Raw genomic sequence first — 21,388 nt, forward strand, 5'->3', positions numbered from 1 at the left:
ATAGCAATAATACTAGCTAGTGGAGCAGAAAGATTTTAACCTTTGAACCACTTAAAAAACGTGTCTTGAGTCACCCTTTCATCTCTAAGATCATATATCTGCTTCGGTTCAACATTAGTACTAATCCTTCTCTCTTCTTTTCTTAATTACCTGTTGGCGAAGAACCGCGTCAATATATTTAAAAAAAAATCCTTAATAATAATTAAAAATGTTACTTAGAACACTTAAAAATAATTTGTTATTATTCACAAAATTTTATATTTATTTTAACTTTGTTTTTAAAAATTATTTTCTCGTTAAAAGAGACAAATAGCGTCATATTTTTCTCAAGTTTTTTTTATTGTAAAATTAATCACACATATCCTTGTCAGTCTTCATGAGTCAATTTCAAATACTCTCATTCTCAGTCACAGAAAAAGGAAAAAAAAAAAACGGTTCTTTCATGTGAACGCACTGATATCAATATTAAGTTTCCCTTTCTCTTGCCACGATCAGCGAATCTTTCCCCAAATGACTGGGGGAAGTAGAAGAAGTGCTCGGAGCAGAATCAAGTCTCCCTCCGATGGCGATGATCGCGACGAGCCTTCATTGCGTAAAACCAGGCCCGATCTTAAACTCCGTAGGGATGGAGGTAGAAATCAAGATTCGATTCGATATTTCAATGTTGACCTAAAGGTGATGCTAGGATTTACCGTAGTTGCGTTCTTTGTTATATGGTTCTTCATATATGATCTCGTTAAGTACACTGAAGAATCTCATAGACCTAGGGTTATCACTCCCTTCCCTGCTCCGAAAGTTACCGACCTCCCTCAGGTGATTTTTGACTTAGATATGGATTTCCGGAATTATCTTGTGCGCGCTTGTGTTTTTGTGATGTGGTTAAATTATAGGGATTTGGCAGTTTCAAGGTGAGCACAAGGAGAGCTTGTATTGGGGAACATATCGTCCTCATGTATATCTTGGAATTCGAGCCAGGTATTGCTATGTGAAGATGCTATTTCCATTTCTGATTCAAACATTTCATGAAAAACTTCATGTTGTTTTACTGTGTTTAGCTTTTGCACCTGACCAGGACACCTCGGTCATTGGTGGCTGGATTAATGTGGATTGGGATTAAGGATGGAGGGTATTTCATGCGGCATGTGTGCCAAGATTCTGATGATTTAAGCAAATATGGTTGGACACACCATAATGGACGCGACTTTGGGAATCAATTGATTGTTGATCAGGACATGACATTGACAACGAGTTTCTTGAAATTGAAGCAAGAGGGAAGTGGATATGGAGGAGATTGGGCTGTTCGAATTGACATGCAAAGAGATGAGTAAGTATTTTGGCCTTGTTTCTATCGTGTCTGGATGTCTTCTGTATGAAATGCATATAGTTTCACTATGGTATGACCGTATGAGAGGGATGTTTTTGGGTTTGACTTTTAATAAATTTCTGTAATAGAAATTAAATGTAGCTGGAAGTGACCTTGGTATTTGGGTGCCTGTTGGGAGTTCAGGCAAGTCTCTCCCATTTGATAGTTTTTTGATCTCCCCTGCATATATTTTACAGGAGCATTGCATCTTTGAACTTGTTATTCTTGCTATCTTAACTTGTTCCATTGGCACATTGCAGAGGTATGCAGAGTGAGGATTCAGGACGCGGTGGACATCTTTTTTTCTATTTGGCTGATGAAGATGGTAGTGTTTTAAGTCTGGGTCGTGATGCTTTGAGCACTCGCGATAATTCTCTTCTTACTTCTGGTTCACGAGCGGATGTTGGAAGTTGGCAGCTACATTTGAAATCACAGGTAATTTCAACCGAAGAACACTATTATAAAATCAGTATAGCTATATGTATTGCCTTGACGTATTACCTTGAAAAATTGAGAAATCTCCTTGCTTTGCACAATCAAAGAAACACTCCCTGTTTGTCCAACCTCTAGGAGTAGGTTTTTCCAACTCAAGTTAAATAAAAATCTCAAGTTTTACAAACTGTAGCCTTCTTCCGGTGACTAAGTATTGTTTAAAATTAGTATGTTGAAAGGTTATTTATGACTCTTTCTTGCAGTTCACATCATCTAAATATTTAATCACGACGCTTTATGTCTAGCTGAACATCTTGTGAAATTAACTTTTTCCTTTTATGTTTTTCATATATACAGGATGATTTGGAGGTTCATTATTCTGGTTTTAGGACACCTCATATTCACAATTTATCTGATCTTGTGCAGCAAAATCTTGCAACACAAGTACGTATTACTTAATATGAAAGCAAAATTCATTAGTATTTAGTATTAATGTAATTTAACAAAATTCTAGTTCTCTAGTCCTAATATACTTTTATCTTGGTAAATCCAATTTTTGTGCTCGTAGGCTAGAAAGTTTGGCCGACTGGAGCTACCTGACACCTCCGAGGAGTCTCCAAATACTGTAGTTTTTCAGGTATGTGGTCACTAAGGTAGCGAGAAATAACCAATCTGCATTTTCTATTTTAGGATCATGATACTCATATCTGGTCTTTACTGTCTCATCTCTTATACTGGGATATCTATTTTATGCAGGTTTCTGCCAGGATTCCATTCAAAATAGATATTGCATTTGTTTCGGGAGTTGGTTCAACAAGTTCCAAAGTAGAAAAGCGGATCAGCAGCCTTACAGGTTTTTCCATAAAATATGTATTGATAGGTTCTAAATTTTAAATGAAATCTATGGTGTGCGTCAGTTGTGGCTAGTTTAAATAGTTGGGTGTGGATGAGTGTACTGTGTATTAGGAAGTGGTCCAGGGTCTATTACCCTGTAATGTATCTTATATGTATATATGTGTAGTTGTTGTTTCAAATTAGGCATTTCTTAAAGCTAATTCAGCTTTCAAAGTTGTTGTTTTTCCCTCCAAATTCATAAATCATATCATACCCTCGTATATATATGTATATATTTATATCATTCTCTTACTTTTACTGCACGCATTCTGGGACACTAATTGAGAGATGTACTATCATTCAAAAATTTATATGTTGGTTTGTGTGTGCCAAGCATATGTTGGTGTACATATGTGGTATTGATGTACCCACCAAAAAGTGCCTTTCATTTAGAGCTTTATTTATTCCTTCTAATCTAATTTTGTGATGTTAAGGTACCTCACTCACCAGTCAACTGAAAGAGAAGCAAGAATATTTTGACACATTGTTTGAGAACAAATTTAATATGGAAAACAAGGTATAGTATAAAAAGAAATATTCCATTTTACCTTTATTTACTGTTGGAAAATCAGTATTTTATTATTATACGGTATAGCTGTATAATAATTCTGATTTTATTGTGTCATATTTTTAGGGATTTATTGTATCTTTATTATTTGATTTGTTTCTCTTTATAGAATTATTGTACATGTTATATACACTGCTGTGTATTAGAAATAAAATAACAGAAAAATATTACCCTAAATCTGTCTATTTGGTATTAGAGCAAGAATAAGAAAAAAAAAAAAAAAAAAAGATCGCACCCTAACCCTAATCACACCATGTCAGATTCTGAGTCAGGTACAACCAAAAACAACCCCATCCAAACCAGTTCCACCGTTCTTTCTACCAAATCTACCGAGTCTCACACTGTCCAGATCACTACCATTCGCTTGAATGGAGAAAACTTTCTGAGATGGTATCAATCGGTGAAGATGTATATGAAAGGTCGAGGAAAAATGGGGTATTTGACTGGTGAAAAGAAGGCTCCAGCAGAAACTGATTCAACCTATGAAACTTGGGATGCTGAAAATTCTATGGTGATGGCTTGGCTTGTTAACTCTATGGAAGAAGAGATTAACTCCAATTATATGTGCTATCCCACAGCAAAGGAGCTATGGGACAACGTGATTGAGATGTATTCTGATCTTGAAAATCAATCTCAGATTTTCGGGATAAATATCAAACTTGGAGAAATAAAGCAAGGAGAGGACAGCGTGACAAAGTACTTTAATTCTTTGAAAAGAATCTGGCAAGACTTAGATCTTTTTGATACTTATGAGTGGAATTCTGCAGAAGATGGCAAACACCACAAGAAAACGATTGAGAAAACCCAGATCTATAAGTTCCTGGCTGGTCTTAATGTTGAGTTTGATGAGGTGAGGGGGAGAATTATTGGAAGGCAGCCACTACCTCCAATTGGTGAAGTATTCGCTGAAGTTAGAAGAGAGGAGAGTCGAAGGAGTGTTATGTTGGGAAAGAGGACAACTACATCTATTGTTGAAAGTTCAGCGCTAGCCACCATGGGAGCAGGATATAACAGGAACACCCCATACGTGCAGAAAACTAATGAGAAGCCACGTGTTTGGTGTGATTTCTGTAATAAACCTCGTCATACTCGAGAGAACTGTTGGAGAATCCATGGCAAACCAGCAAACTGGAAAAGCAAGGCAGAGAGAGAAAAGGCAGGTCGAACCCCTTCTGCACATGAAGCTGAGTCCAGCCCCTTCACTAAGGAGCAGATGAATCACCTTCATGCATTGCTGAACACTACCTCGTCCTCATCTGGTATTCCTACTGCCTCTATTGCATATGCAGGTAACAAAGTATTAGAAATAAATGCACTAAATTGTTATAAAAAATCATCCACTCCATGGATAATAGATTCTGGAGCTTCAGACTATATGACAAATTCTTCTAAATTTTTTGAATCTTACATACCTTGTTTAGGAGATCAAAAAGTTAAAATAGCTGATGGTAATTTCTCATCCATTGCAGGAAAAGGTTTAATTAAAATTTCTGAGGGGATAAATCTTAAATCTGTCCTCCATGTTCCTAAACTTACTTGCAATCTCTTATCTGTCAGCAAATTATCTAGAGATTCTAATTGTTGTGCGGTTTTCTATGAATCCCATTGCGTTTTTCAGGACCAGAGTTCGGGGAAGACGATTGGCAGTGCTAGGATGATTAATGGACTCTATTATTTCGAAGATAAGGATTCTGAAAATAAAATTGCTCAAGGATTTAGTAGCATTAGTTCTCTTTCTGTTTATGATCAAATAATGGTTTGGCATTATAGATTAGGCTATCCTAGTTTTTCTTATTTAAAACATTTGTTTCCAGCACTATTTAAACGGTTGATTCCTTTGTCTTTTCAATGTGAAAGTTGTTCATTGGCCAAAAGCCAACGTAAATCTTATGTTAAATCTTCTTATCATCCTTCAAAACCGTTTTATTTGTTTCATAGTGATGTCTGGGGACCTTCTAAGGTCACCACTAATTCTTGAAAAAAATGGTTTGTTACTTTTATAGACGACCATACTCGTCTTTGTTGGGTTTATTTAATGAGAGAAAAATCTGAGGTTGAACAAATTTTTACCGATTTTTACAAAATGATTGAAATTCAGTTTCAAACAAAAATCAGTATTTTAAGAACTGATAATGGAACAAGATACTTTAATCACATCTTTGGAAATTTTTTAAAAGAAAATGGTATTTTGCATCAATCTACATGTCCTGGTGCTCCTGAACAAAATGGAATAGCAGAAAGAAAGAATAAACACTTGTTAGAAGTAGCTCGTGCCATGATGTTTTATATGAATGTTCCAAAATATTTATGGGGGGACGCTGTTCTTGCTGCATCTTATTTGATAAATAGAATGCCTACTAAAGTTTTACATTACACTACCCCGTTGAAATGTTTCAAAAAATTCTTTCCTACTTCTAGAATTAATTCAGATTTACCTTTGAAGATTTTTGGGAGTATTGTGTATGTTCATCTTCCAAAAAGGTCTAGTTCTAAGTTAGATCCTAGAGCTGAAAAATGTATTTTCTTAGGCTATCCTCCAAATAAAAAAGGATATAAATGTTTTAATCCTTTCTCTAAACGCATCTATATTACTATGGATGTTTCTTTTGTTGAAAATAGTCCTTATTTCTCAAAGAATTTTGTTCAGGGAGAGAATTCAGCGGTACAAAATTTTTGGGAACTTGTTGAACCTTTACCTAAAACTATTCTTGATGTTTCTCTTGAGAAAACTCAGCCTACATCTATTGAATCCGAATCTGACCTTGGTTTGTCAGAAACAGAAATGCTACGATTGATTAAAAATCGTAACAATCTTGAGCCTGTGGTTTATTCAAGGAAGAACATTTGTGAAAGAAGTAGAGACCATCCAATCATCCCTGCACAAGACCAAACGGAAGCCCCGAACAATGGTTCTTCAAGTACCCCAGGTAATCCTCCTTCTATTCCTAGTTCTTCTTTGTCTCCAAATAATGTTTTGTCTTCACAACCTGTTTCAAGCCCTACATCTGAAACTCTAGATCTTCCTATTGCTCTTAGAAAAGGAATTTGTGCTTGTACAAAGCATCCAATTGCCAAATACATCTCGTACAATCACCTATCTGATAACTATAGAGCATTTATTACTAATATTTCCGAACTTGTTATGCCTAGAAGTATACAGGAGGCACTAGATGAACCGAGATGGAAGTTGGCAGTGGATGAAGAGATGGATGCTTTGATAAAGAGTGGGACTTGGGAGATTGTAATGTTACCGAGGGACAAGAAGATTGTAGGGTGTAAATGGGTGTTCACAATAAAAGCCAAAGCTGATGGAAGTATTGAGAGGTATAAAGCGAGGCTTGTGGCCAAAGGCTTTACTCAAACCTATGGAATAAATTATCAAGAGACGTTTGCACCTGTTGCAAAAATTAATTCTATACGGATTCTACTATCTTTAGCAGTTAATTATAATTGGCCTTTGAACCAGTTAGACGTGAAGAATGCTTTTCTTAATGGAGACCTTGAAGAGGAAGTGTATATGAGTGTCCCACCAGGTTTCGAAAAAAGCTTTGGAGTTGGAAAAGTGTGTAAATTGAAGAAATCCCTGTATGGTCTTAAACAGTCCCCTAGAGCTTGGTTTGAACGCTTTGGTAAGGTATTGAAGTTGTTTGGTTACACTCAAAGTCAAGCGGATCACACTATGTTCTACAAACATTCAGAGGAAGGAAAGATGGCTATTCTAATTGTGTATGTAGATGATATTGTGATAACTGGGGATGACATTGATGAACAAGAGAGATTAAAAAGAAGACTTGGTGAGGAATTCGAAATTAAAGACTTGGGTCCTTTGAAATACTTCCTTGGAATGGAATTTGCAAGGTCCAAAGAAGGTATTTTTGTAAGTCAGCGTAAGTATGTGCTTGATTTACTTAATGAGACAGGTATGATGGGTTGTAGACCTGCTGAAACACCTAGTGAACCTAATGTTAAACTACATGCTATTGAAGACTTGAAAAGTGTGAAGGACAGGGAGCTTTATCAAAGATTAGTTGGGAGACTAATTTATTTGTCTCATACACGACCTGATATAGCTTTCTCTGTGAGTATGGTAAGTCAGTTCATGCATTCACCTAGTTCAAGGCATTTCGATGCAGTCTATAGGATACTAAGGTATCTAAAGGGAACACCGGGTAAAGGCCTCTTGTTCAGACCTCGAGGGCATCTAGAGATTGAAGCCTATACTGATGCGGATTGGGCTGGAAGCACTGAAGACAGAAGATCTACATCAGGCTACTGTTCATATGTTGGAGGTAATTTGGTCACTTGGCGAAGCAAGAAACAAAGTGTGGTGGCTAGAAGCAGTGCTGAAGCTGAATTCAGAGCTGTTGCTCATGGAATTTGTGAAATTATTTGGATAAAAAGGCTGCTTGAAGAGCTGAAGTCATCTCAATCATCTCCTATGAAGTTATATTGTGACAACAAGGCAACTATTGCAATTGCTCATAATCCTGCATGTTGAAGTAGATAAGCATTTTATTAAGGAGAAAATTGAGAGCGGTCTAGTGTGTATGCCTTATGTTTCTACTAAAGAGCAGGTGGCAGATATTTTTACAAAAGGATTGTGTAAGAAACAATTTGATTTTCTGACTAGCAAGCTGGCTATAGAGAACATTTTTAGTCCAGCTTGAGGGGAGTGTTGGAAAATCAGTATTTTATTATTATTATTATTATACGGTATAGCTGTATAATAATTATGATTTTATTGTATCATATTTTTAGGGATTTAGTTTAGGGATTTATTGTATCTTTATTATTTGATTTGTTTCTCTTTATAGAATTATTGTACATGTTATATACACTGCTGTGTATTAGAAATAAAATAACAGAAAAATATTACCCTAAATCTGTCTATTTTTACAAACTAATGCATCATGGATAATGGTAGATTGTAATGTGATGTGGATGCTAAAATTGCTAGAGTTATACTTCTATAATGACGAAAACTTCTTTTTGATAGGAACTTATTCACTATCAGAACTTATTTCTTGAATGAAAAATGCTGATGCTTAAAATACTGTCATAGAACACAAAAGTACACAATAGGTTTCCAAGCTTTCGAGAGGCTTGGTCTTTCCCAATGACTCAAACTCTTCAAAAAGGAAGCAACCAGATAATGATCTAACCCTTAAGGTAGCCTATTTATATCCTAGCTAGTTATATTCATCTGGACATGTTTTAAATTCTTTCTTTCTAGAATAAAAACATCTAATCAAGGGTTTAACATTTCCCCTTGCCAAAGTTTCACTTTTCTTCATGGTGGAATTAGGAAATTGTGGTTCTAGTTTAATAATCCTCCCAAGTTGCTTCAATTTTGACAGATTTTTCCACTACATCAAGACATCTTTTTCATCCAATCCATTACCTTGCTTTGGCTGTAGGCCTAAAAGTGCTTCCAGTTTCACCTTCATTTCTAGCTCTGTTGATAGTTGTGAGGGAATATTTGGTGAAGCCAAGATCTATCTAATTGTGTGTCGAAGCTGTGGAACATGAAAAATAGGGTGTATTGTTGTTGTGAGCTATTTTTCATATCCTTTGTTCCACTATAAAGGTCCCATAGTATCTTGTTGAAAGTTCTCCATTTCATTGTCGTGCTAGTGATTTCTATTGGTATGTGGCCTTAACATTTGAAAAACTAAGTCTTCGAAATTATATTATTCATGGTGACGCTTCTTATTGGCGTAGTGCTTAAGTCATCTAGGATGGCATCTCGATCTTCTTGTAGTTTATCAACTTCAGAGACTTGAATGGTTCTTCATTCAAATTTGATTAAAGTAGGTGGGTGGGTACAATTCTTGGAAATTGGTGCACTTAATTGTTGAGTTGAAAATTGGTATTATACCAATGCTAGGCCCAACTTAACCATTTCTGCCATTGGTTGGCTTTCTTTCTCATAGGAAAAGCGTCGTGAATAGGTTTCGAGACGCATATTTACTACCCCTTCGTTTTTGGGTGGTAGGCCATGTTTCCTTTGCGTGTGGTCCCTTGCATTTTAAAAATCGCTTTCCAAAACCAACTCATGAAAAAATCTATCTCGGTTCGTGATGATGAGTTATGGCATTCCATCTATTCTTACTAATTCCCTAACAAATACTGATGCAACTATGGCTGCGGTAAAAGGGTTTTAGTGCAATAAAATGAGCAATTGAGCATATTTGCTTAGTTTATCCACTACATTTAATTCCATTCATCTTATTAGGTAATTCCATTGGTTGGCTTTCTTTCTCTTAGGAAAATCGTCGTGAATAGGTTTCGAGATGCATATTTACTACCCCTTCGTTTTTGGGTGGTAGGCCATGTTTCCATTGCGTGTGGTCCCTTGCATTTTAAAAATCGCTTTTCAAAACCAACTCATGAAAAAATCTATCTCGGTTCGTGATGATGAGGTATGGCATTCCATCTATTCTTACTAATTCCCTAACAAATACTGATGCAACTATGGCTGCGGTAAAAGGGTTTTAGTGCAATAAAATAGCAATTGAGCATATTTGCTTAGTTTATCCACTACATTTAATTCCATTCATCTTATTAGGTAATCTCTCAATAGTGTGAGTAGATCCCCGCATCATCGCTTAGGATTAGAGACCTTCATATTTAAGTACAACTTAGCGGGAATACTTGTTATGTTGACAAAGCGTGCGTAACTGAAATTTTTTTATTATGTTCTTTCTTGTGCTTTCCCAATAAAGTTCAACCTTAATTCTTCAATAGGTCTTCATCTCTCTCAAATGCCCACCCATAGGGGAGCAATGAATTTCAGAAGTCAATTGAAAAATAAGCTTAGAAGTCTTGGGAATCACCGATTGCCCTATGTATGTTAAACAACCATTTTTAAATGCGAAATCCTCATGGTTTTGCGTTCTCGTGGTCAAATCCTCTTTCACTGTAGTGATGAATAAATATGCTTCCAAATATGCCTTTAATTGTTCCCAATGTTGCCATTGAGGAACAAATAAAGTTATACATTCCATTGGTTCTTGAATTTCTTGAATGTGTGATAGAGGATAGCTATTCTATTGCTTGCCCTTGTTTTATCTTAAATTTCAGTCATATCCAATCAACTTGGTCATCCACTTTTGAAAATATGAATCTATCAATTGATGTTCCAATAGGGTCTCTAACCTTTGCTGGCTTGTTATGACTAAGAAACGTTGATCTAACAAGTGTATGGTCTCCATTTCTAAATTGCAAAGATTATAGCCATCAACTCCTTCATAAATGGTAGGATTCAAACAAAGTTTGTAACTTGAATAACTCGCCCGAACCAACCCAAAAAAACTAACGAAAAGAAAAAAATGATGAAATTTTAACCCGCCTAATTATTACACTGGGGAGTAGTTTGGAAATCAGTCCCAACCCGCCTAATGTAACTCGACCCGCCCAATGAACATGTTTTTTTTATTTTTTATATATACACACAATTTATATTAAAAAAATAAACAACCAAAATAACATAATTATTTATTTTGAGGATAAATGTTCAATGTTGATTCAATTAATAGTTTCTCCTAATTAAAACAATTAATTTAGAATATTTTTTTATAATATATTTAAACTAATTTAGAAAAAATAAAAAATTCTCTTCTTTTAGTTTTTTTTTAATCTTTAAGCCTTTAATTATGTTATTGAGTTACTCTATGATATCTTGAAATAATTAAACAAGCAAAATAACATAGTTTTTTTTTTTTTTTTAAAATAAAAAACATCAAGATGAAGTCGGGTTTGGCCGCTAACTCGACCATTTCATTGGATGAGCTTAAAAACTGTTTTCCCTTAAATGGGTAGGTTACGGGTTGGCCATGCTAACCTGACTTCAACATTGGACGAGTAAAAATCCCCAATAATCCGACCAATCGCCCAATGAACACCCCTTAAATGGACTTTTGTCGTGCTTGTGAACCTAGGATGTGGTTGAGAAAAGCATTTAGGCATTGCTTTCAAAGGAATGCTCCTAGTTTGTATCCCGAAGCATCGTTATAGCTTACTTTAGTTCTTCGAAGGAATCGTTATAGCTTACTTTAGTTCTTCAAAGGCTTCATCTGCTTCCTTGTTCCACATAGCGAAAACATAACCCATTTTCTTCTCATTTTCAACTTTAGACATCTTCTTCACCTCTCCAAAAGTTTTGGAGTTTGGGTTCCTCCCCCAGGTGGTCTCAGTCTAGGGAAATAAAGGTACCAAATGACTGGTCTCCTTTTTTTGCTCTCCTGCAGTTGATCCATTTAAATGCCTTGTTCCCAAGAATCCATCGATTCTTCTCTTCAATTTGTTGGGCAAGTTCCATGGTGCATTCATTGGCTTGTGATTTCCACATCCTAACCTTGTTTTGAATATTCGAAGATAAGCCATTGAAAAATTTGAACAAAGAAACCCCATCTGAAATTGAGCTAAGAGAGGCTAACAACTCAATTAACTTGTTGCAATAATCATGTACCCTCTTTCCAAAGTGTGAGAAATTGCAGCTCAAGAGTGCCTTCTTGAATCGGCCTAAATTGCTTTAATAACAAGATGTTGAACTCTTCCATAGGACAAATAGCCTTTTTTTGTCTTTTTAATTTTTATAATTCACTGATAGCACAAGTGCCTCTTCTTCCAATCTAATTACAGTTGCTTTTATCTTCTCTTTATTGGTAAATTGGTTGAAGGTAAAGTACTTCTCAACCTTAAGGATCAAGCCATTCGGGTTAGTTTTCATCAAAGGTTGGCATTTCATGTTTTCTTAGTCGAAATTCAGCTTTGTTGTGGGAAGGGAAATTGAAATTTGCAGGATTAGTCGAGGCTTCCATGATTGGACTAAGAACAATTGCCTCCTTTGTCTTCCCATCCAAAGATGATTTTATGTTCTTGGTGGATTATTGTTTGCTTTTGGTGGTTTTCTCTTGAGACTGAAAAACTGCTTCAATTGTGCTTAGAATTGCTGAAAGACAAATGCAACCTGCTGCAATTCTTCCTAGATTTCGCCTCTAATCTCTTTCTTGATAGTCTCCTTTAGGTCATTCATCTCTGCACTCAATTTGATTTGAAAGTTTGCAAATCCTTCTTCCAATGCATCCATTCTTTCCTAGGCTTGTTTCGTCATAGTGAAACTTTGGCTCTAGTACCAATTTGATAGGAATTGGTTCACTATCAAAGCTTATTTTGTGATAAAAAATGCTGAAATTCTTTATTATAGTAAAACACAAAAGTATGCAATAGGTTTCCAAGCTTTCGAGAGGCTTGGTCTCTCCCAAAGAGTTGAACTCTTCCAAAAACAAAACATTCATATAATGGTTACTTAGTCTACCCTATTTATATCCTAGTTAATTAGATACAGCTAGGCATGTTTTGAATACTCCCTTCTAATTAACAAACTCACCCTTTCCTTTCTTTCTAAAATAAGTATACCTAACCAAGGGTCTAACACTTTCTAGATGTTTTCTTTTTGTTTCCAAATTCCTAATTTGAAAAGAAATATTCTCGTTAAAGCTGAGAGTTCATCTTGATTGTCCTTGAATTTGCATTTTTATGCACCTAGATAGCTATAATAAAAGAATTCTGGAAGTGCGTGATGTGGATGGTAAAATTGCTAGCGTTGTATATTTATAATGATGAAAGCTGCTTTCTAGATGTTTAAAGCATAAAGATATTTCTCTCTAAAATCATGTTGTCACTTTTTTCAGGTTGACGTAGATTCTGTTGTTGCTGGCAAGTTTGCTCTTGGAAACATGTTGGGTGGCATTGGCTACTTTTATGGCCAGTCAAAAATTTCATTTCCTAGAGATTCGAATGTAAGTTGTCTGAATTTATTCTAAACCCTGTCCATTTTTTATTTCATATTGTACTATGTATAAAGATTTGTGAAGCGGAAGACAACTAGTTATATGACTGTCCAAAGATAACTAGTTGTTCCCTTGCTAACCAAGTGACTATTTATGCGTTTCAGCTTTGGGAAAACTTTAACAGAAACAGAAATATATAAAAAGAATCATGGTAACGCGAAAATTTTTAAGTGAAAAGGTAGGGGGATAAGTAGAGTCGGAAAGTCTTAATAATTCTGCTAGTTTCATAAGTAATAACTCCAAATGTTTTAGCATAGTGAGGCCTATTTCAAAAAAAAAAAGGTCTACCCATGGCATTGGCGGTTATTGATGTAGAAAAAAATAGAGGAAATTGAAGAAAGAAGAGGAAAAAGAAGTGATTTAGGGAAGAGATAGAGAAGTTAGAGCCAAGTGACTATTTATGCTTTTCAGCTTTGAGAAAACTTTAACAGAAACAGAAATATATAATAAGAATCATGGTAACACAAAATTTTTTAAGTGAAAGGTGGGGGGATAAGTAGAGTCGGAAAGTCTTAATAATTCTGCTAGTTTCATAAGTAATAACTCCAAATGTTTTAGCATAGTGAGGCCTATTTCAAAAAAAAAAAAAAAGTCTACCAATGGCATTGGCGGTTATTGATGCAGAACAAAATAGAGGAAATTAAAGAAAGAAGAAGAAAAAGAAGTGATTTAGGGAAGAGAGAGAATTTAGAGCCAAGAAGAGAGAATATAATAGAATAATAGAATCAATGGAGAATTCTACGAGAAAGATAACAATATAGAGAATGTATTTATTTATTTATTTATTATAGTTGGTGTAAATAACATAACCAGACCTAGTGGATAGACAAATAACATTGGCCTGCTTCAACTAGGAAACTAAAATATACTTTAAATTCTAATAACTCAAAATAAGATAAAATCTAAAAAATATCCAAAGTACTTGAATCATAATATAAATCCTTTTTATCCATATGTATTTGCATCAGTTTGACTGATTAACAGTACATGAAAACCACTGGTCATATCTGATTTTAGTTATAAATTTTTTGGACCATCTCTCTGCATGAAACTTTAATTCTTCTGCAGTTGTGATCAGCTTTCATAACTCTGACAAATTTATACAGTATGCAATTTTTTTTCTCAGGTGGGCACTCTTGATAATTTTATTTCGTATTGGCCAGCTGAGCTTTACACAGCTGTTCCAAGTCGACCTTTCTTTCCTCGGGGATTCTTGTGGGATGAGGGCTTTCATCAGTTATTGATATGGTGTGTTGATTTATGTCTATATATATAATATTAACATAAGATGTCAATTGCTTATGCTTTTATTTCCATTTTGGGGATTGTGTTATTTATAAAATTTCCACATTGAGCAGGCGATGGGATATTCATATTTCCATGGATATTGTTGGACATTGGTTAGATCTAATGAATATTGATGGGTGGATTCCACGTGAGCAAATTTTAGGTGCTGAAGCTCTAAGGTAATATAGTTCATCAGTTATGTCCTCTAAATCAGCGTGTTAACATAAAAGATTAGTTCTAAAACTTGCGTATTATCTTATGGGATATTGCAGTAAGGTCCCTGAGGAATTTGTCATTCAGTACCCAACAAATGGAAATCCACCAACTTTATTTCTTGTGTTACATGGTAATCTCCTCTCTTCCCCCAGGGGCTAAACGAATAATCTTCTCAACGAGTCTACTTGTAGCTCATTTTTTTCACTGAAAATTTACAAGTTTGTTGATGGTAATGCTTATGTTGAGTTGAATCTTTAGCAACTCCACGATATTAGATTTTGGTAATCACACATCTTGTTATGTATTGCGCAACCTTTTTCTTTAAATTTTCATTTGTTGCTGATATTTGTTCAGCAATGTATCTTTATATAAATATATATATATATATATTATCTTTATATTTCTCAAGAACATGTCACTTTCTTTTTTTTTAAATTTTTTTTATAAATTGGTGTCTTGATGCACGGATAATCTAATGTGGTTTGAAATTTCAGATATGATTCATGGTTTGAAGGAAAACAAATTTAATTCTGTTGAACGCAATGAGATAATTTCATTCTTGGAGCGGGCTTTTGTTCGCCTCGAAGCATGGTTTCAATGGTTCAATACATCCCAGTCAGGTACCCTTTTTGACTGCCTGCTGCTTCATTGCATTTTATTTTCTTTCTTTATTTTAATTGAAAGTGGGGTGCCTATCTGGCATTTTTCTGTTTAATCAAGAATTTATGTACATTAGAAAGGACATATCTATCATCATAATGCAGAGTCGTAGAGAAGCATGTTTTGGTTTTTCCACTGAAGTCTTGCATGTTGTATGCGGCAAGTCCTTTTTTTTATTCTTAATCATTTGATTGGTTTGAAATTTTATTCCTTTTGAAAAACAGGGAAGGAAGTGAGCAGCTACTATTGGCATGGAAGAGACAATATGACAAGGCGGGAATTAAATCCAAAGGTTGTTTGACTTCTATCTTACTACATTTGATATTGTTTGGGTTTGTCTAGGTGGGCATCATATGCTAGGGTCATTAGGCATTACAGGTAAAGCCTGTCTTTTAAGATATCTAGTGTTCTCTATTATTTTCCATGTTTCCTGACTCCTGTTCCACTTAACTAATATCATTGGAACACATATTCAACATGAGATTGGGTATTAGAATTAATCCCTTCCTAGTCTATGATTCAATCCATTTTGGAGTGTTAGACTTTGTCCAGTTGTGTGTCTTGATTAATATGTGTTATTGTCTTTAATCAACCAAGATCCTTGTGACATTTCTTGTTTTGATTAATAAGCTCATTACTATTATTTTGATGACTGTTTTCTTTTCGAAGATAACAATTTAATTTGATTTTTTGGGTTCCCCCAGACACTTTCTTCTGGTTTGGATGATTACCCACGAGCTTCACACCCAACTGAGGATGAACGTCATTTGGATCTTAGATGCTGGATGCTTCTTGCAGCAGATTGTTTGCATTCTATTACGGAGCTTTTTGAGAAAAATGAATTTGGAAAGGTATGATGGTGAACATTTTGATGTATCAAATACTAGTGTGTAATGCCAGATTAATATTTTATATTAAAATGGTGCAGGAGTACGGTAACACAGCCAAGCTACTTTCAGATTTTAAAATTCTGAATGAGGTTTGTCCTGATTTATTATTCTCTCAATTTTTGGCAATTCTATTTTTTTTAACCCTTTTTCACTCTAAAATAAATGTTGTGATGGTATTTTAAGGCTTGCATTTAATGTTTCTATTTGTATACCTAGAATTGTGCTCTTAATTTATTATAGCTGTTTTTTCATCTCACTTGTTCTTGATGTACAGATGCACTTCGATGATGCACACGGTGCATATTTTGATTTTGGTTACCATACCGAAAAGGTATGCTATGTAATAACATTTTTCTCATCCCTAGCCTTTCTTTCCATTTATGTATTTGTAAACATGAAATCTAGTTATTGGGTCCTCTATATTCTCCGTCTTTCTCTGTATTCTATGCTTGTAAGGAAATCATGATTGCTTTTACTTCAATTTTAGCTTCTCAGTGTCACATGCTAGCTTCTTCTGTCCCATTATAAATTTGTAATTGGTGCTAGGGAATGATGAGTGGTTACTCTTACATGCAAGCATCTCTTGTCTCGTGATAATTGGTGGATATAGTTATACTTAGTGTTGTAATGTCAGGTAAATAGCCTTTGTTCTTTGCTTTACCAAATTTATCTACTGACTTTTGAGGTTGGTTTGGTTATGCAAGGTTCGTTTAAGCTGGAAAGAAATCATGAATGGAAACAACTATGCAAGTCGAGAGCTTGTTCGTGAAGTTTTAGAAAACCCCAAGTTGAGACTGGTCCCTCATGTTGGCTATGTGAGCCTTTTCCCATTCATGAGGAAGATCATTCCACCAGTGAGTTGCACATGTTCTCATCAAAAGATAACGTCATTTTAATTGATATTGCAGCAGAAATATACTAAGATCTCTCTCTTAGTCTTTATTTTTCGTAATTTTTTTCTTAATATAGGAATCATGGATTTTGGGAAAGCAGCTGGACCTTATATCAAACAGGAGCACCTTATGGACCGATTTTGGAATTCGTTCTCTTGCCAGATCAAGGTAAGTATCAGACCAGTCTTCTACGTTGCTAAATTCCAAAACTGGCCCCTGATTGTTTATTCTTTCCATAGTACTAAGTAATATAATCTTCTTTACAGCTCCATGTACATGAAACGAAACACAGAGCATGACCCTCCGTATTGGAGGGGTCCAATTTGGATGAATATGAATTACATGATTCTATCTGCGCTTAACCATTACTCTAAAGGTATTTTACCATGACAATCCTTTCCTAAATATATTCCTTGTTTTACTGCTTTTATTTGATTTTTATTTTGCTGCAGAAGATGGACCATTTAAAGACAGAGCGAGAACCATCTATGATGATTTGAGGAGCAATTTGGTTAGGTACTTACTATTCACATATCTTCCAACTATATTCTGGCTGTAAATTGCTTAGGCTATCGGGTTTATTAAGAAAACTTTATTGTATAATATGCCAAAACTTGATGCAGAAATGTCGTTCACAATTATCACCGAACTGGCTTTTTATGGGAACAGTACGATCAGAAGAACGGTAAGGGAAAAGGTGCTCGCCTTTTTACTGGGTGGACATCTCTCGTACTATTGATTATGGCCGAAGATTATGCCGGGACTTAGATATATAAATTCAATAATGCCCCCCATCTAGTTCTCTTATTGAGTTTGGTGAGTAAAACTAGATAGTTCTTTTTTTTTTTAATTACTTAAATTATGCGCGGAGGCCAGTTGTAAAAAGACTCGATACAATCGTCAAATAATGTATTAAAGAAATCTAGATAGGGAAGGTTAGATTAACGGGGTTTATATCGATACTCGCCTTATACTCCATAGTCCCAATTAAAGAAAAAGTTCTATTGTGCCGACCAAAATATTTGGAAATTACATTTTATATGAGTTTTTTGAAAGTATGCAAAATCATGGATTTAAAAAAAAAAAAAAAAAGTTTATGGCATTTTTTTTTTTAAGAATTTTCACTTTTACGTGTTTATTTTATTTATATTTTTATATAAAAGTTAGTTTATGCTATAGTTTTTCTTAATCAAGTTTTATTAATTTGGAAGGATATGTTTGTAATTTAATTATTATTTTTTTAGCTTATTTGTTTTTTTATATTTTTAATTTTATATTAAATTTTTCTTTGGTTGTTTTGTAATTTTTTTTAATGTGAATTGTGTTTAAAATTATTTTTTTATTTATTATAAATATATATATTTTTAGATTGTATGTTTCATTTTTCAAATCCTAGGTAAGGTAACTAGTTACTTGAGTGATCTTTGACAGATATGGAAAAAAATGCTAGAGTTATGTTAAATAGCATGTACCAGGAGGGGTAACCATTTATTTTGAGAGGAGTAACTTTCTGTCATGAGAAAGGTAATCAGTTACCATAAGAGGGGTTAGTTACTCATTAAATATGAAAAGAGAATTTGAAGGAAAAAGATGAACACTTTATTAAAAAAATGAAGAAGTAACTATGATTTTAGTAACATAGCTAACTATTACCATAGAGAATTCAGAAATATAACGTGAAGGTAACCAATTATCTCTCGAAATATATACACAAAGAACTGGAAAGTAACCAATTACTATAGATATGAAGATAGAAAAAAAAAAATTAGATCCACTAACTTTCCTTTCTTTCTCATCTTCTTCATATAATTTTGTTTTTGTATATTTGAATGTTCTCATCAGGATAACTGGTTACCTATTTATGTTTTCATATTTTTATTAGTTTTCCTTTCAACTTTTGGTGTTCCTATAAGGATAGAGTAAAAAAAAATGCTGAAAAAATCAATTTGATAATAATGAAAGAAAAAAACAGATGAATGAATAAAAATGAAAAGAAGAAGAAAAATAATGGAAAAATTAAAAGAAAAAAAATATGAATGAAAAAATTGGTAGAAGAAAAAAACTTCATGTGTGAAAAAAGAAAAAAAAAATAGAATGAGAAAATAATAAATACAAAAATAAAGAAAAAATAGTTGGAAGAAAATGAAAAAAAGAGGAAAGAAAACTGAAAAAATATGAAAAAAAAAACAAAATAATACAAATTAAATAAAAAAAAATAGATAAATGAATAATAAGAAAAAGAAGACTAATGGAAATAAAGAAAAAATGACTAAGGAAAAAATAAAAAAATAAAAAAATAGAAGAAAAATAAGTAAAAAAAAAATAACTGAAAAATAATTAAAAAATAAATAAAAAAGTAAAAAATTGAAAATATAAAATAAAATTACCTTCAAAATCAAAGAAAATATAACTATATTAAAAATATGACATTTTTATATTTTAGTTAGCTACCAATTATAGTTTTCATAATTTAATTTTTTTTAATATATATTTCCATATAAATTAAAAAAAAAGTATAATTATCTGGATATCATAAAACCTATATTTTTTAAAAATTCCAAAAGTGGTCAACTGTTTTATTGGTCCAGCGAAATAACACAGTGGGCCTAATTATACGCTCTGGCCCAAACTAAAATATTGGGTTTCTTTTAGTTCTTATTTCGGACTCAATTTTTTGAATAGGCCCATAGAAATAACACAACATGGATTTTAAATTAATTCAAATGCCCATTAGCCCCAATTTTTATGTAACTTGGATAAACTTATAGGGAAATTCACAAAAATAATTAAGATTTAAAAAAAATACTAAAAATACGAAATTTATAAAAATATGAAGTGGGATAATCATAAATATAGATTTTTTTTTTAAACAAAGTTTATAAATTTGTAACAATACACTTTATATAACCAAAGTTTATAAATTTGTAATTAAAATTTACACGTTTGTAACTATATGTTACAATTTTGTAAACAACATTTACAGACTAAATAGAAAATTGTAATAGAACCGCAATAAATTGTTATCTGTATTTTTGTAATTTTTGTAAAATTTCGTATTTTTCAATTTTTTTTGAAATTTACAGTGCTATGTGTAATTTTTCCAACTTAAGCCATCAGCATTGACTTGAAATATAATTGGCCCCATCAACAAGACACAATAGACCTCAGAAATAAACACCACCCATAAGATCATTGAGATAACATCAAACACGTGAAAATAACATTATGAACCTCAGATTTACGCCTTGCCTAAAATTAAAAAAAAAGGTTAGGGATTTAAATAATGAAAAATTTACACGTCCTTAATTTAATTTTCATTAATTCCATTTTTCAAGTGCTGTTTTTGTCAGTTTTTTTGGTTTTTTTTACAGGAACATTTTTTTGGTTTTTTTCACCCTTACTTCCTTCTTTCTTTCTTCTTTTTAACTTCAAAATTTTTTTCTGGCCACACCGCTAGTTGGTTGGGATCAAGAGTGGTACCATTGTGACATAGTCTTCAATGTGATTATTTTGATATGTGGGAAGCATATATTTTTCCGCCGTCATTAGAGAAGATGACCAGAATAAAATGTTTCTTTTTCATATTATTTTAACAAAAAAAGTAACTAAACTGTAAACTTAAACAAAATTTAATATACCAAAACTTGTATTCTTATTTTACATTTAAAAGATACCATATGGTATTCTAAACAACTTTAAAGCTATTTTATAAACATTTCAAGTAACTTTTTTAAAATAGATTCTTTAGGATATTGTTTGGTAACTTTTAAATAGAACATAAAAAAACTCTTTTTGGTAACTCACTAAGTTTGTTGGTTGCTTTAAATTTGTGGCATACTAAAAAATTTAGTCATATATCAAAAGGTAATCAATTGGTATCTTAAATGATTTTAAAACAACGAAAATGTAGCTTTTAAAAGTAACTATGCAATATACTAAATAATATCATTCTCTAATAAGCTATTCATGATAACTTAAAATTATAGGAGTAACTTTTTATATTATATGATAACTAATTAGTTTCTAAAATAGACCTGAAGGTAACGTATAAATATTTTAATAATAACACATATAAATTACATGAGTGAATAAAAAAGTTTATTAAAAGTTATCGTAGTTGTTGACGCCGTTTTTCGTCAACTTAAATATGAAGAGCACTAAACAATAAATTAAGAAAATAAAGAAGAACAATGAGAATTTTACGTGGTTCAACAGTTAAAATCTGCCTAGTCCACGAGTCAATATTATTGATTCTCTTAAAACTTTTACAAAGCAATTAGCAGAGTGTTCTCAGTATCAAATTGTGCGTATCTACAAATGAAATTCTCCAG

At 33.2% G+C, this 21,388-nt stretch overlaps 1 protein-coding gene across 3 annotated transcripts; it reads left to right on the forward strand.

Annotated features, from left to right (window-relative positions):
• Positions 1-382: 382 nt before the first annotated feature.
• LOC133822362 (mannosyl-oligosaccharide glucosidase GCS1) lies at positions 383-18,076 on the forward strand. Of its 3 annotated transcripts, none has more exons than XM_062254664.1 (22): positions 383-813; positions 902-975; positions 1,073-1,324; positions 1,624-1,798; positions 2,153-2,239; positions 2,364-2,432; positions 2,552-2,648; positions 3,124-3,206; positions 12,953-13,060; positions 14,238-14,359; positions 14,470-14,577; positions 14,671-14,744; positions 15,109-15,234; positions 15,499-15,566; positions 15,979-16,125; positions 16,203-16,253; positions 16,439-16,495; positions 16,869-17,018; positions 17,134-17,225; positions 17,324-17,433; positions 17,510-17,573; positions 17,681-18,076. In XM_062254664.1, the coding sequence occupies exons 1-22, from the start codon at positions 511-513 to the stop codon at positions 17,823-17,825; spliced, it is 2,562 nt and encodes an 853-aa protein (XP_062110648.1). In that variant the 5' UTR covers positions 383-510; the 3' UTR covers positions 17,826-18,076. The 3 variants fall into 3 exon arrangements, with proteins under 3 accessions (XP_062110648.1, XP_062110649.1, XP_062110650.1); XM_062254665.1 differs by having other exon boundaries at positions 17,513-17,573; XM_062254666.1 differs by having other exon boundaries at positions 647-813; positions 891-975.
• The last annotated feature ends 3,312 nt before the right edge of the window (positions 18,077-21,388 follow it).

This window comes from Humulus lupulus, chromosome 3 (genome assembly GCF_963169125.1).
Source record: "Humulus lupulus chromosome 3, drHumLupu1.1, whole genome shotgun sequence".
NCBI classification, from domain to species: domain Eukaryota; kingdom Viridiplantae; phylum Streptophyta; class Magnoliopsida; order Rosales; family Cannabaceae; genus Humulus; species Humulus lupulus.

What these genes read in the sequence shown, in the direction of transcription:
- LOC133822362 (XM_062254664.1), top strand. Translation starts at nt 511, where the DNA reads ATGACTGGGGGAAGTAGAAGAAGTGCTCGGAGCAGAATCAAGTCTCCC. An exon ending in TTTCATCAGTTATTGATATG is followed by an intron (nt 14,360 to 14,469) that starts GTGTGTTGATTT and finishes CACATTGAGCAG; the next exon opens with GCGATGGGATATTCATATTT. An exon ending in TGAGGAAGATCATTCCACCA is followed by an intron (nt 17,019 to 17,133) that starts GTGAGTTGCACA and finishes TTCTTAATATAG; the next exon opens with GAATCATGGATTTTGGGAAA.